Genomic DNA, 15,257 nt, shown 5'->3' with positions numbered 1-15,257 from the left:
ATTTGGCGAGATTGGAGGGGAACGCAAGAGGTAATTCAAAGAGGGGGTAAGAAACCACATCCTCCATACTAACACACAAAGCGCTCACACACAGTTGCATCCATATAGATACACTCAACCCACACAAGCTGCAAAGCAGCAAGCGTGTACACACAGAAATAACAATGAACGGTGACCATTTGGCTGACAGGCACATAAAGAACTCCACAGTTACCGAGAGAGGTATAACATATTATTCGATATAGAATGTGGATTGGTGAAACTCACGTGGCAGTTCAGGAACATGACAATCATCACAGATAGTATTACTAATATGAATCCCAGTCCAGTGCCTGAAGTTATGATGTCTGGATAAACAACAGTCTCTACTGCCAGTCTAGTTGGAACAATTTTCCTGAACTACAACGCAGTCTAAAAAGTATTTTCTAATGTCCAGACTTGTTAACCCAGAGTCAACACTAAACAAGATAATACTGTGAATGTATTATTTTGTCCTAATTCAGATGATTTCCCCTGTCTAAATGTCCAACTAAGTCAGACTGACTAGTTTTTCTGGGTAGTCACTTTCTGGCCAGGCTAAGATGGACAAAAGGTGGCATTATATCAGAACTGATGAATAAGTATATCAGATATTAGTTCTTAGTCGAGTTAAGGTTAGGTTCAGGGTTAGGTTGTTTAAGGTTGAGGGTTAGGTTTAGGGTGAGAGTTAGGGGTAAGGTTATGTGAGTTAGGGTTAGTGGTTAAAAGTGCAGTACTTCTCATCCTTTCTAACATGGTCAGATAGTCTCTTAGAGAAGAGGGTTGTCACTAACACTACTTGACATCACAGGCGACACAGAGATGCACAGAGGGAAACATGTTTGGAATGTCGGCATTGCCGCGGGAGATGGGGTTGTTGCCGTGGCAGTGTGTGACGGGTTGTTGGAAAACAAGTACTTTTAGATAACTATAACCAACATACATCCATACACAACATGATGCAGCCAGACCAACGGTCATCAACACTTGCACTCGCCTGTGGAACACACAACATACATGTCTCTTTGTTGGCCAGTGTTGGTGTGTGTTGGCCAGTGTGTGTGGTAGCCAGTGTGTGTGTGGCCTGTGAGTGTGTGTGTGTGTGTGTGTTGTGTGTGTGTGTGTGTGTGTTGTGTGTGTGTGTGTGTGTGTGTGTGTTGTCTGTGTGTGTGTGTACGTGTAGGTACAGGATTGTACCGTTGAGGATCCTTTCTTGTCAGAAAAGATGCCAATGTTTTGTCAGAGACTGGCCAGGGTTATGGCCATCTTCATCTGTCTTGCCATACTGACAGAGGAAGGGAGGAGAAAAGAAAGAAAGAGGAGAGAACAGAGAGAGAGAGAGTAAGTTCTTAAATTGTGCTTAAAAGAGATGCTGATCGTGGTCCATTTTTTAACCTGAAGCGGGCTCCTCGTTGACTCCTCCCCTTAGTTAGAGAACAGACTCCTCCATATAGGAAGCTCTCCCCAGCTGCTATGGAACCGGTTCCCTCTGGTAAAAAGAGAGGAAGTGATTAAATCTCTATAACCTGGGTTCCAGACTTTTTTGTCCCGTCAAATAAGATGTCACCAACAGCCAATGTTAACGTTTTCATTTGGGGCTTTGACAGTCTTCAAATCAGTCTGACAGGAAGCATGGGTTTGAATGACTAAAGCATCAGAACCCCCCCCCCCCGCCCAAACACACCCCCACACACACTTCAGAGACAGACAGAACCCATAACCACTCTCCCCCACCCCACACAGAGACAGACGAACCTACCTACACCCTCTCCCCCACCCCACAACGAGACAGACAGAACCCATACACCTCTCTCCCCACCCCACACAGAAGACAGACAGAACCCAACCACCCTCTTCCTACCCACACAGGAGACAGACAGAACCATACCACCCTCTCCCCACAGCCACACAGAGACAGACAGAACCCATACCAACCTTCTCTCCCCCACCACACAGAGACAGACAGAACCCATACCACCCTCTCCCCACCCACACAGAGACAGACAAAACCCAATACCACCTCTCCCCCCCCCACCCCCACAGAGACAGACAGAACCCATACCACCTCTCTCCCCACCCCACACAGAGACAGACAGAACCCTACCACCCTCTCTCCCCACCCACAGGACAGACAGAACCCATCCACCCTCTCCCCACCCCACACAGAGACAGACAGAACCCATACCACCCCTCTCCCCCACCCCACACAGAGACAGACAGAACCCATACCACCTTCTCTCCCCACCCCACACAGAGACAGACAGAACCCCTACCACCCACCAGAGACAGACAGAACCTCCTACACCCTCTCTCCCACCACACAAAGAGACAGACAGAACCCATACACACTTCTCTCCCCACCACACAGAGACAGACAGAACCATACACCCCTCTCCCCCCCCACTCCACAGAGACAGACAGAAGAACCCAACACCCCCTCTCTCCCCACCCACACAGAGACAGACAGAACCATACCACCTCTCTCTTCCCCACCCCACACAGAGACAGACAGACCATACCACCTTCTCTCCCCACCCACACAGAGACAGACAGAACCCATACCACCCCTCCTCCCACCCCCACAGAGACAGACAGAACCCATACCACCCCCTCTCCCCCACCCACAGAGACAGACAGACCATACCACCTTCTCTCCCCACCCCACACAGAGACAGACAGAACCCCTACCACCCTTCTCCCCCACCACAGAGACAGACAGAACCTACACCCCCTCTCCCCACTCCAACAGAGACAGACAGAACCCATACCACCCCCTCTCCCCCACCCACAGAGACAGACAGAACCCATACCACCCCTCTCCCCACCCCACAGACAGAACAGAACCCATACCACCCCTCTCCCACCAAACAGAGACAGACAGACCCCCTACCACCTCTCTCCCCACCCCACAAGAGACAGACAGAACCCATACCACCCCCTCTCCCCCACCCACAGAGACAGACAGAACCATACACCCCCTCTCCCCACCCACAGAGACAGACAGAACCCATACCACCCTCTCCCCACTCCACAGAGACAGACAGAACCCTACCACCCCCCCCCCCCACTCCACAGAGACAGACAGAACCCATACCACCCCCTCTCCCCCACTCCACAGAGACAGACAGAACCCATACCACCCCTCTCCCCCCCCAAACAGAGACAGACAGAACCCCTACCACCCCTCTCCCCACCCAAACAGAGACAGACAGAACCCATACACACCCCCTCTCCACACAGAGACAGACAGAACCCATACACCCCCTCTCCCCCCCCCAAACAGAGACAGACAGGCTTCGAGAAAAGATGCACGGAGTCACACTTCTCCTTGATGAAGTCTCGTCTGTACTTCATGAACTCCCTCCAAGGTCACCATGGGGTCGTCGTCGATGTTGAACCGGTTGTCAGCCGCCCACGTCTCCATGGCAACCAGCACGATGCGGGTGTTGAGCTGCTCCTTGAAGATCTGGGAAGGGAGGGTGACATCAGAACACCAAACATCCGCCAACAGAACAGCTGCAGGAAATACGGTGCTGTCTGTCTCTTGAGAATTGACTGACATCAAAACAATTTCCTACAACACTTAAATGACCTAAATGACTTTGAAAGCTGACAGATCTAAAAGCGACATCCATTCCAACAGACTTATGTCTGGGGGATAACAACAAATAACGGTAGTGTTTGTGATTCTAATCTGAGCAGCTTATGAGAACACTGCTCCGTGGCCAGACAGAATCAACAGAGGCTAATAGTCTCTTCAAAGGACACAAGTGGGACGAGTGGTACAGTGAGAGAACACTGTTTGCCTGAATAGGATGAAAATCTATTAAACAACCTGTTTGACTGCCCAGATAAACAATGGAGACGGTTGAGGGGAGGGAGGAAAGGAAAAAAACACTGTAAAGACTTGCACCGTGATTCACGCCCTAAGAAACACCAAAACTGAAATAAAAAACATACAAATTCGGTCACGGCAGCCGCTAGTTCCTCATGATGACAGCACGACTGGAGAGGGAGAATAGCGAGAGGATTGATGGCACTTGCCGTTCTCCTCCAGTTTACGAAGGGATGGCGCTACCGATTCCGTTTTTCGTTTTGCTCCCTTCTCCTCTATCAGGCTTGCGTCTCAGATATGGCGCAGACGTACTGCGTGGAGCTGAGATGTGCAGGTGCATCATAAAGTACACTTGCCGCAGTTCATCATAACGAGATGGGTAGAGGGACTGGTGTACCACTAGCCCTAAGCGGGCCTCTCAAACTGCGGGTTCTCCGTCTGTCAATTGGTTTTTTATCATGGCGCATGGTCCATGTCTGCTACAGTGGTTGTGTGGAATTATAAGATGATCCATCGCTATACGACCGAGACGAACATTCCAGTTTATAACTCAACAATTCACTGGTACACAGCTGGAGCTAGGCACGCTCTTACACGTTCTGTACTTCTTTAAAAAAAAAACATATCATATTTACAAACACTCAGCACCATTTCTCTTGCCCACCTAAATAGCATGCATCAGTTGGTTTACTGTCATCACCATAAGAATGCTCTCAAAGAGTGCAACAACAAATTCAACATAACCCATTCTCGGATTCCATGCCTAGTTATTCTAAGCTTTCAACACAGACTAAGTAGCTGTTCTGTTTCGTAGACAATGGGAGCTTCGTTCATTAGTAAGTTGTGTTCTACAGCGTTCACAAGTGCATTATAGGATGCATTAAGTATCAGAGAACGGGTAGTGTTCTGTTGAGGAAACATGTATTGGATGTACTAGCTCAAGTTTCTGAAAGAAACGGGACCATGGCAACTCGAGGGAATTCTCGGCCAGCTTGCTGTTGGTACGATTTCTGTTTTGAAATGTTCATACCAATCACGATTTCCAATCTCTTCGAGCTTCAGTCACCGCATAGGTGTTCCTTACGGTAGCTAGACTGCCGTCCTGAACGCACACTCGCATGTTTGAAGAGCACCAGAATTCTAGGCGACGAACCATAACCCATGTGACTTATGAGGAGTCATGGGATTACTAGAGATATACACAAATGGGAGAAAGGTGTTGCCGCTGAACTATTCTTTATATATTCATCGAATAGCTGATCTGTCTCTTAGGTGGGTAAGGACGTTATGTTAGCTTCGACGTGTAGAAGTGCGAGGCCAGATTTCGACTATCAGTATCGTATGCGAGTGAGTGAGATTCAGTGGGCGGATCAAGCGATGTGAGCAGTGACGCTCACTGGCTTTTGTGTTGTGAGTGGAGAAGGGCGGTGTTAGTGAGAGTTCAGTAGAGAGAGACGAATGAGAGCAGTAGGAGAGAGAGAGGGGAGAGGGGAGGGAGTAGAGATGGAGAGAGGAGATGTCTAGGTCCTTATTACTCTCGTGAGGTAGAGCGCGAGTACTTAGTGATGGTGGTAGACGTCATGTGTGAGATAAATGATGCTCATCGACTACACAACTCGATGGAGAGCATGAAGAGGGCTGAGCATATCAGGTACGTGAGCTCGTCGTCTCACATTCGAATGTCATTGATCACCATCAGCTCGATGTACTTGGTCTCCTCGGCCACACTGCCTCCAACCCGCGGGGCCTACGAGAGCAACACAGAGCAGACTGTAAGCTTCAATGGATCTAACACAAACRCAYWWWAAMWCTCTCTCTCTCTTACTGTAAAAACATTATATTTGTATGATGACTGTTTCCACYWAAACCCATCATAGAAACAGGAAGAATGATGCTGGGATGATGGAATGTTTCAACCGCATCTGGTCTGTCTGTGCTTTCCTGTAACCCCTGTCTATATAGCTCTCAGGGGAGAAAGAGAGAAAAAAAAGCAAGAGAACAGAGAGAGAGCGAGAGAGAGAGAGAGGGAGAGAGGGAGAGATGCAGACACATCCACACCAGTTTGTCTGTCTGCAGGCAGTGGAGGATGAGGAGCCACAGAGAACAACCTTCATTCACATGGTGAATATTTTATAAGAAGAGAATGAGAGAGGTGACAAGGAAATCACCTTCATTTCTACCTCAGTGAATTAACATACAGAATGCAAAGTCAACAACGCGAAGAACACGCAGAGCACTATTTAATTATCTCCAACACACTCATACAGACACACATAAGCATGCACGATTATATAGTCCACACACACACACCACACACACGACTGAGCTCAAGATGAATCCTTTCTCAGCATTCCTTCCCCAGTTACAGTCAATTATGACTCATCCATAACTGTGACCATAAGGATAGTAGGAGGAAAACCTGGGGCATTCCACAGTTCTCACTCACCTGTCTCTTCTTCCTCCTGTGGAYGACCTTTGACCCAGGAAATGGAGGGCTGGGGAAAGGAGGCTCTGGGAGGTCAACTGGGGAAAAACAAAAACAAAGGAGGGTTAGTGTATTATTGTTTGTTAGCGTATAGGGTTATAACATTCACTATAACATTCTCCACATCTAACAGTAACCAAGCTATGCAGTTCTATATTATGTTTACTCAGGCTTATGTGTTTCTATAGGCCTAAGGCTCTGATACTGGATATTGGTTCAGCTGCAACTTRTGGTAACCAATCAGATWGTGTGGCCAAAACTATCAGTTTTGCAATATTWWTTTCATTTATCAGTTTTCCAATAGTTCGTTAATTTAATCAACCCCTCATAACTCTTACAGCAGATACCTTACCATTMGGAAGGAMGTAAGCTGCTGCCTCTTCTCCTGCTGATTTATAGATCATGTGRATCTGGACATCACCCTGCAAGACATTAGAAAGAAAGGTGGAGGGTCATTATTCATTATTTTCTCTCTTTTGTGTATATATATTTTTTAATCATCCAACCATGTATATTCATATAAATTGAATAAAGTGCGCTGTCTGTCATCATCAACCACACAGACCAAGGCCAGTACAATGTGAATATGAACGCGCGGGTGACGTCACATTCTCTTGCCAACCACGGGGACGCGTAAGAAGCGAGTGCGCTACGGACGGGAAACCGCTCCTTGGAACTGAAAAACTCAACAACAATTTGGAATGGCTGCGATTTCTCCCTAATAAACGCGTTAACGTTACAAAAATCAAAGGTATGAAGTTCGACCTCTCTTTTTCATAGAGTCAGTTGAGCTTCTGTGAGCTCTAGCGTTTAGCTAGCTAGTCCCATTTTTTCGACAAACGAGGGCGCAACAGGTTTCTAGCTAACGTTAACTTATTATTAGCTAACGTTAGCTAGCTAGTCAGCTGGTTAATGATTGCTAGCTTGTATMAACATTGTTTGAACAACTGCATGTAGAAGACATCACAGCTAAATTACATATCCACAACTTCACAAGCATACGGGGAGAACAACTAAAGTAAGTTAGTAGGCTAGCTAGCTAATTGAATGATAGCTAGCTAATTAAGCTAGCTGCGCACTGACTACACACATTCACTACTGAATTCTTATTACGTGYCTGTCATGTTATGCCAGTCTGCTCAGTAGAACATCCACACAGTAAGTTAACGTTATATTGCAGCGCTGTAAACATAGTGAGTCAGTTACACATTGGTAAATAACGGGTTCTACTTTGAGACAATTGAGTTTACTGCATTGAGARGCATTACGGTGCAACAACCATTGTCAACGGTAGTAAAGGGTAGTCCAGTCTATTGTCCATTGTTTTTCTGGACAGYCCCTGTTGTGGAGTAGTACTACAGTACTTGCCTAATAGGCTTAGTTTGTAAGTGTCTGAGTTCCAATGAAATGAGAGCATTGTTTTMAGTCRCATGCAGATTCTAGGTCAACTGTGTTAGTGAATAGGAACATATAAGGGGTTTGCCTGTAGCTGGGTCACCTCCCTCAGTGGMGTAAACTTTGATGCTGTTTTCAAGAGTACAGTAATGCTGTGGATTGTTGTCAAGCAGAAAGGTCTCCCTGCCATGCAGAATAGGAAATGCTCTGTCACATATTTATATTCAGAGCTAAACAGGCCTCTAAATCTGGATGACCAGTTCATCTGACTGAGTACTGATCTCCCTCGTTTTCCCTTTCTCTCTTTATCCAAAAGAACAGGAAGTCCTGTTGACATCACCTCCTGTCTGCGGCGGCTATGTCGTGYCGGGACATCCACGCCACCAATGCCTTCTCCTTCATCATCGCCTTCATCTGCGTGGGCGGCATCGCTGTGGCGGCGCTGATCCCACAGTGGCGAGTGACACGACTTGTCACCTTCAACAAAAACGCCAAGAACATCAGCGTCTATGACGGCCTGTGGGCCAAGTGTGTGAAACAAGATGGCTACTCTGGCTGCTACTACTACGACTCAGAGGTACGGGTCTGATGATCGCACAATCATAAGGACATACAGCATCCCATATTCCCCCCATATGGTGCACTGCCACATAGGGCTCTAGAGTAGTGCACTATACAGGAAACATGGTGCCATTTGAGATTTGCATAAATCATTTCTCATTTATTCCTTCTCCCCACAGTGGTATTCTAAAGTGGACCAGTTGGACCTGAGACTGCTCCAGTTCTGCCTGCCGACTGGGCTACTGTTTGGCTCCCTGGCCCTGGTGCTGTGTATGGCAGGCATGTCTAAGACCTGCTGCTGCTCTGATAAGGCTGAGACAGACATCAAGAGTACCCGCTGTCTGGTCAACAGCGCAGGCTGCCACCTAGTGGCCGGGATGTTCCTGTTCCTGGGCGGTGCTATCGCCCTGGCGCCCTCCGTGTGGTTCCTGTTCCGGACCAAAGAGATGAACATCAAGTACGACCGCATCTTCTCAGACGGGTTCGCGGTCTACGTGGCCATCGGCTGTTCCGGTGGCCTCATGCTCGCCGCCCTGCTGATGTTCATGTGGTACTGCATGTGTAAGAAGCTACCCTCTCCCTTCTGGCTGCCTCTACCCACACTCCCTAACTCCCTCTCCACCCAGCCCCTCACAGCCAACGGGTACCCCCCCTCCCCCGTCTACGGACCCCCTCAGACCTTCCCTCCACAGGGGTAYGTCCCCACTGTGATGGATGCCCAGCCCTACGCTCCCTCCCAGGGCTACCCTCAGAGCRTAGCCCCACTGGCCCAGCAGGTCTATATGTCCCAGATGTCAGCCCCAGATGGGTATGGGTCAGAGGTGGGGCAGAACCAGGCTTACAGCTATGCCCCGTCCCAGAGTTATGCCCCCTCTCAGGTGGGCTACGCCCCCAGCTACGTAGGCCACCGCTACTCCACACGCTCACGCATGTCTGGCATAGAGATAGACATCCCTGTTCTAACACAAGGCCTCTGAGGGAGTGAGGGCTGCTGCAAGAACACTGAGTCCTGGTTCCATTTAGCTGTCCTGTCTCCTGTAAAGGGTGTGTACTGTCAGTGCAATATAAATGAAGGATATGACTGTTGGTCAGTCTGCACTAGAAATACAACTCTGCGTCACTCAACGAAGCAGCACTGCACGGTTAGACACCGTTTAGTATGCAGGCTCCACATCTGGTGAAAGGACACCAGAGATGCCCCATAATGAAGTCTGAATTCACTGTTACATTTTGATTGAAAACAATATTTTCTAATCGCACCTATTTGTACATCTCTTCTTAATGTAAATCTGCTTGAAACCTCATAGCATTTCTACACTGTGTATATTGTGTTCACTAATATTTCAACTGCTAAGAAATGAACTAAACTGTACTTTAACCATGAGGTAACTTGATGTAGTGAGGTTAAAGGGAGTGACACTAACTGACTGTGATGTCTTTGTTGTGCCTGTTGTTTTAATGTGTGTTGTTCATATTGTTGGTCTGTGAAGAAATACTACTGCTGTGCCTTGTTCAGAACATTGCTTAGTTATTCTGTGTTTGTTGTACTAATACTGAGAATACTGTAACATGTTACTGTTTCTTTTGTTCTGCTAGTTTCATACACATGCTGATTTTGGGTGTTGGAGATATAATATGCTGTGAGATGACATGGGAATGTCCAAATGACTCTCATCCTATTTACCCATCAACAGTACAGCAGTGGCTCTAAGGCCATGACTTTTTATATGTAGACATAAATTAGATCATTTTGTATCTAATTCACATATCATGATGYCACCGTATATCAATCAAATGTATAAAGCCTTTTTTACATCAGCAGATGTCAGAAAGTGCTATATCAGGAAGGTAGTTGTTGACGTGTCTCCTTCGTTAAGGTGCCTGGAGAGATGATTGAACCAGAACACATACTGCTCTGTGGCTCTGTCTGCTACTCAGACCAAAGCAACGTCAAAATGAACATCTTATTTTAGGTACACTGCCATCATCTGTCGCCTGTTCTTTTTGTCAAACTGTAAGTCTACACTGAGCTGTGTAAGCAAACGTAGAGCTACTCTTGCTTCCGCTTCATTCATCCACTACTGGGCTCCCGAGTGGTGCAGCGGTCTAAGGCACTGCATCTCAGTGCTAGAGGTGTCACTACAGACCCTGGTTTGATTCCAGGCTGTAGCTCCATGATCGGGAGTCCCATAGGGCGGCGCACAATTGGCCCAGCATTGTCCGGGGTAGGCCGTCATTGTAAATAAGARTGTGTTCTTAACTGACTTGCCTAGTTAAATAAAGGTTAAATAAACTGTCATTGATTTCACATGAAGGGGGGAGGTTCACTACACTGTAACATCACATTGGCTGTGCTGGTTCTAAAATGGTAGAACACTGACTGAATGCACTGGTCTTCTTATGATTCTACAATCTAGAGGAAGARGATTCTGTGAWTTATGTTGCATTCTATTCCTAAACACYAGTTTTGACCAAACTGTCCTCTAACTCGTGTGTTGACTTAATCTTAAATACCCTTTAAATCAGCCGTAACGTATCCGACATGCTCTCTCTGTTGCAGTACTGCATGTACAGTCTAATGTCCTTATCTCWATGGAAAATATCTTTGTTCACCAGACCTTTTTCTCAATAAAWTTTTTATCTAATTAAACTGTGTTCCTCGCCACGGCCGACGATGACTAATACTGSTGTCACAGTACCACCAGAGATGTATTTACCGTTACTAAGTACTTAACATRATTAACAGGGCCAGAGAAAGGCCACACTAAAATTAGTCACCTGTTTGCAGTGATTCTGAGTGAATGTATTAGTTGGAGTCATTTAGCCTGGTGTGCTGTGATTTGAACTGGGTGAAACTGTTCAGCCAAAAGGCTGAGAGACAGAGAGGGCTGGTTGAGATGGAGCTGGGTYTATCTGGCAGGCAGATTGGATTACAAGCAGCAGGGTAATAGGTTGTTTCCGGTCCTCAGGGTTAGTGCTGTGTCAGCTGGTTATTGCTCCACTTTGGCACTTTATTGATCAGTCAGAGTAGTGATTAATGGGCTGTAAGGTCTGTTCACTTGGCTTCCCAGCAGGACATCCCATATGTATCCTCGCCTTGATCTGCACTGATAAGGCTGGATGGGTCCCTGTAACTCACCCAATGAGTTGCTAATTGAAAGACGGATGGAAATGATACATTTTGTGGCCTTCGGGAATAGAAAGTGCATTTTAAAGGATTTATTTTAAAAATCCTTTACGRGCTAATAGGCTATGATTYRTACATATTCCAGGGAGMAGTGTTGGTTGCTGGCCCATCCTMTTTACACAGTCAGCGACATATTTACACAGTCAGCGACACATAGTGACACAGTACATTGAAATATAGAGCCTAGAAAAACCTGACAGCACTTTTTAATTTTCAGTTTTTCTCACCAGGTCAGTTTGTTATTATTGTTTGATTCAGAGATTGTGATGACGGCATGCTGCCTCGTCTCTGAGAGAGAGAGAGAGACACACACACACACACACACACACCCCTTGTCTGACCCCAGGAAGTCTGCTGTCACATCTTGGAGTGACAGACGCGACAGAAAGAGTGGACCGCGAGCGTTAGCAACCCGCTGAGAGGCTAGCTGTCACCGAAGGCTGAGGTCCACTAAAAACTGTTCCCTGGCTACACTCTGAACCAAGACAGACATATTGTTCTGATAACCCTGGCTAAACTCTTCTGAACCAAGACAGACATATTGTTCTGATAACCCTGGCTAACTCTTCTGAACCAAAGACAGACATATTGTTCTGATAACCCTGGCTACACTCTTCTGAACCAAGACAGACATATTGTTCTGTAACCTGGCTACACCCTTCTGAACCAAGACAGACATATTGTTCTGAGTAACACTGGCTACACTCTTCTGAACCAAGACAGACATATTGTTCTGGTAACCCTGGCTACACTCTGAACCAAACAGACATATTGTTCTGATAACCCTGGCTACACTCTTCTGAACCAAGACAGACATATTGTTCTGATACCCTGCTACACTCTTCTGACCAAGACAGACATATTGTTCTGGTAACCCTGGCTACACTCTTCTGAACCAAGACAGACATATTGTTCTGATAACACTGGCTACACTCTTCTGAACCAAGACAGAATATTGTTCTGTAACACTGGCTACACTCTTCTAACCAAGACAGACATATTGTCTGGTAACCCTGGCTACACTCTTCTGAACCAAGACAGACATATTGTTCTGGTAACCTGGCTACACTTCTGAACCAAGACAGACATATTGTTCTGTAACCCTGGCTACACTCTTCTGAACCAAGACAGACATATTGTTCTGGAACCCTGGCTACACTCTTCTGAACAAGACAGACATATTGTTCTGTAACACTGGCTACACTCTCTGAACCAAGACAGACATATTGTTCTCGGTAACCCTGGCTACACTCTTCTGAACCAAGACAGACATATTGTTCTGGTAACCTGGCTACCACTCTTCTGAACCAAGACAGACTATTGTTCTGGTAACCCTGGCTACATCTCTGAACCAAGACAGACATATTGTTCTGGTAACCCTGCTACACTCTTCTGAACCAAGACAGACATATTGTTCTGATAACCTGGCTACACTCTTCTGAACCAAGACAGACATATTGTTCTGTTAACCTGGCTACACTCTTCTGAACCAAGACAGACATATTGTTCTGGTAACCCTGGCTACACTCTGAACCAAGACAGACATATTGTTCTGATAACCCTGGCTACACTCTTCTGAACCACAGACAGACATATTGTTCTGGTAACCCTGGCTACACTCTTCTGAACCAAGACAGACATATTGTTCTGGTAACCCTGGCTACACTCTGAACCAAGACAGACATATTGTTCTGGTAAGGACTGAAGCAGCATGAAGCAGCAGAGACATGACTATAGTTAACATTCTGGTAGCAAAGACAATGACGAGTTGAGAGTAGGTTTCTTCCAACCTGAGGGAGTTAGTCCCTGCCACTGATAACATGGTGTTTCCTTTATGGACTGGGCCTGAATAGAACACTGTGTAATAACAGTATGAACAAACTACACCAGTACTATTTAAAACCAGTGCTAACACGTGCCTTGGGAATGGGCTTGMACCAGCAACCATGCTCYGAAGGTCTGCCATAAAGGTCCAGACCTCTTGGGAGCACTTACAMGCAGGGAGGCCTAAACCCACTCAGCCTTTGTCCATAGAGAACAGCTTCCTCCACATCAGTGCAGGCAGAAACAACCAGGCAGTGAGCTATCTCTATCATCATACACAGTCTCTGATGAGTGAGCTCTCTCCATTGTGTTACAGTCTTTGATGTGTGTCACACAACCCCCTAAGGACAGRCACCATMTCTTATCATCCCACAGACACTCTTCACACCAACCAGTACTCTGTTTAATCTCACTCTTTCAAGTTGCCAATGTGATTAGTGATGGATCGCAAACCTATATGCTGCAGTTCATGTCAATGTGATGGTAGATTTMTATACAGAACAGAACTGACAGATCAATCTGTATCATGTCTGTTCTTTATTATTCATGATTCATAGTTTCATGATACATGTGTATATATTAATATGCGGTTTCATTTCAGAATATGTGAGCTATGTAGAATAATGTTTTGTACACATGAATATGCTGGTTAATGTTTGGACTTTGTTAAGAAACAGAAATCTGAAATGAATGCTGTATAATGTTCTCTTGTCCAATTGTCTTTGTTTCCTGATGAATCCCTTTTTGGTGAGGTAGGATAGCAGTTTGGGGCTGGGGGGACAACGCTACAAACACAGAAATAAACACACACACACACATAGGTCAACACACACCACAACACAGTCCCCGGGGTGTGTGTCGTGAGTAGGATTAGGGTCTCACACAAGATGGGCTCAGTAAGTACTTGGACAAAAGAACAGGGCGTGGCTGGGTTGCTGGGGGAGACGCGTATCTTACCGGATGAATTTAGATATAGAGTGTGGGGGGGGGGGGGGGCAGCACCTCTTTGCATTCAAGCTTAGGAGTTCAAGGATTCGTGATCCGTGGTTTTTGTGTGTGTGGTTTGGCATTAGAGGTGCATTGAATGGGGGCTTGCGGCTAAAAAAGGCCACCAGGATCCCCTAGCTCTCAACCCCCTCACACCAAAATCCAAAATGTATTTATATTTAGCCTTTTACATCAGTGCTGATATCTTTCAAAGTGCTTTTTGTGCGAAACGGCACAGGGCCTAAAACGCCCCCAAACAGCAGCATAACAGGTGTTAGAAGCACGGTGGCTATGGAAAAACTCCCTAGACAGGGCCCAAAACCGCTAGGAAAGCAACAATCAGTGAGAGGAACGCAGGCTATGAGGGGTGGCCGAGTGCCTACTTCTGGCTGTGGCGGGTGGAGATTAACCAGAGCATGGCCAGGATATGTTAAAATGTTTCTAAAAATGACAAGCATGGTCAAGAAATATACATTAATATCAAAACGTAAGTGTTGTCGAGGGTGCAGCACCTCAAGAGAGTAAATGTCAGTTGGCTTTTCATAGCCGATCATCATTGAGAGTATTTAAAAAAACCGCGGTCGCTGGCTCCTGCTGTCTCCTAGAGAAGGAGTTGAAAACAGCAGGTCTGGAGCAGGTGACAATTCGTAATATATTTTTGTTGCCCAATCTAACGGCTGCTCTCTGTTCTAGATCGGTACAGCTGCTGTTTAATCGTCTCTATTGTTGTTAGTCTTGCAATGGATGACCCGAGCAATAACAGTGCTTTTGAATAAAAAGTATTTTTCTTCCTGATATAAAACAGTGGTGTCAAAACAATGGGTGTTTTCTTTAAAAGTAGCTTAAAGCTTGATTCTAGTCAGAAATTTATAATATTATCTATCCGACCCCGACCTGTCAGCTACCCCCTATCCCTCCAAAGCCTGTCACTCCTCATTAGAGTCTCGGTCACCATCATGAGGATA

The 15,257-nt window shown here is 46.3% G+C and overlaps 1 protein-coding gene and 1 long non-coding RNA gene across 4 annotated transcripts; one reads left to right on the top strand and one right to left on the bottom strand.

The window, feature by feature from the left end:
• Window positions 1–5,524: 5,524 nt before the first annotated feature.
• Window positions 5,525–6,895, bottom strand: LOC111964758 (uncharacterized). The gene is made up of 3 exons (XR_002877436.2): window positions 6,691–6,895; window positions 6,300–6,376; window positions 5,525–5,600 (listed from the first exon to the last, which is right to left on the bottom strand). It is a non-coding gene; the product is annotated as an uncharacterized lncRNA (long non-coding RNA).
• A 72-nt stretch (window positions 6,896–6,967) lies between these two features.
• On the top strand, window positions 6,968–10,593 carry cldn12 (claudin 12). Of its 3 annotated transcripts, none has more exons than XM_023988600.2 (3): window positions 6,968–7,089; window positions 8,055–8,310; window positions 8,474–10,593. In XM_023988600.2, the coding sequence occupies exons 2-3, from the start codon at window positions 8,092–8,094 to the stop codon at window positions 9,269–9,271; spliced, it is 1,017 nt and encodes a 338-aa protein (XP_023844368.1). In that variant the 5' UTR covers window positions 6,968–7,089; window positions 8,055–8,091; the 3' UTR covers window positions 9,272–10,593. The 3 variants fall into 3 exon arrangements, with proteins under 3 accessions (XP_023844368.1, XP_023844366.1, XP_023844367.1); XM_023988598.2 differs by having other exon boundaries at window positions 6,969–7,089; window positions 8,050–8,310; XM_023988599.2 differs by having other exon boundaries at window positions 7,075–7,356; window positions 8,050–8,310.
• Window positions 10,594–15,257: the final 4,664 nt, after the last annotated feature.

Source organism: Salvelinus sp. IW2-2015, linkage group LG6.1, assembly GCF_002910315.2.
Source record: "Salvelinus sp. IW2-2015 linkage group LG6.1, ASM291031v2, whole genome shotgun sequence".
Taxonomy (NCBI): domain Eukaryota; kingdom Metazoa; phylum Chordata; class Actinopteri; order Salmoniformes; family Salmonidae; genus Salvelinus; species Salvelinus sp. IW2-2015.
This window is presented reverse-complemented; position numbering and strand designations above follow the sequence as displayed.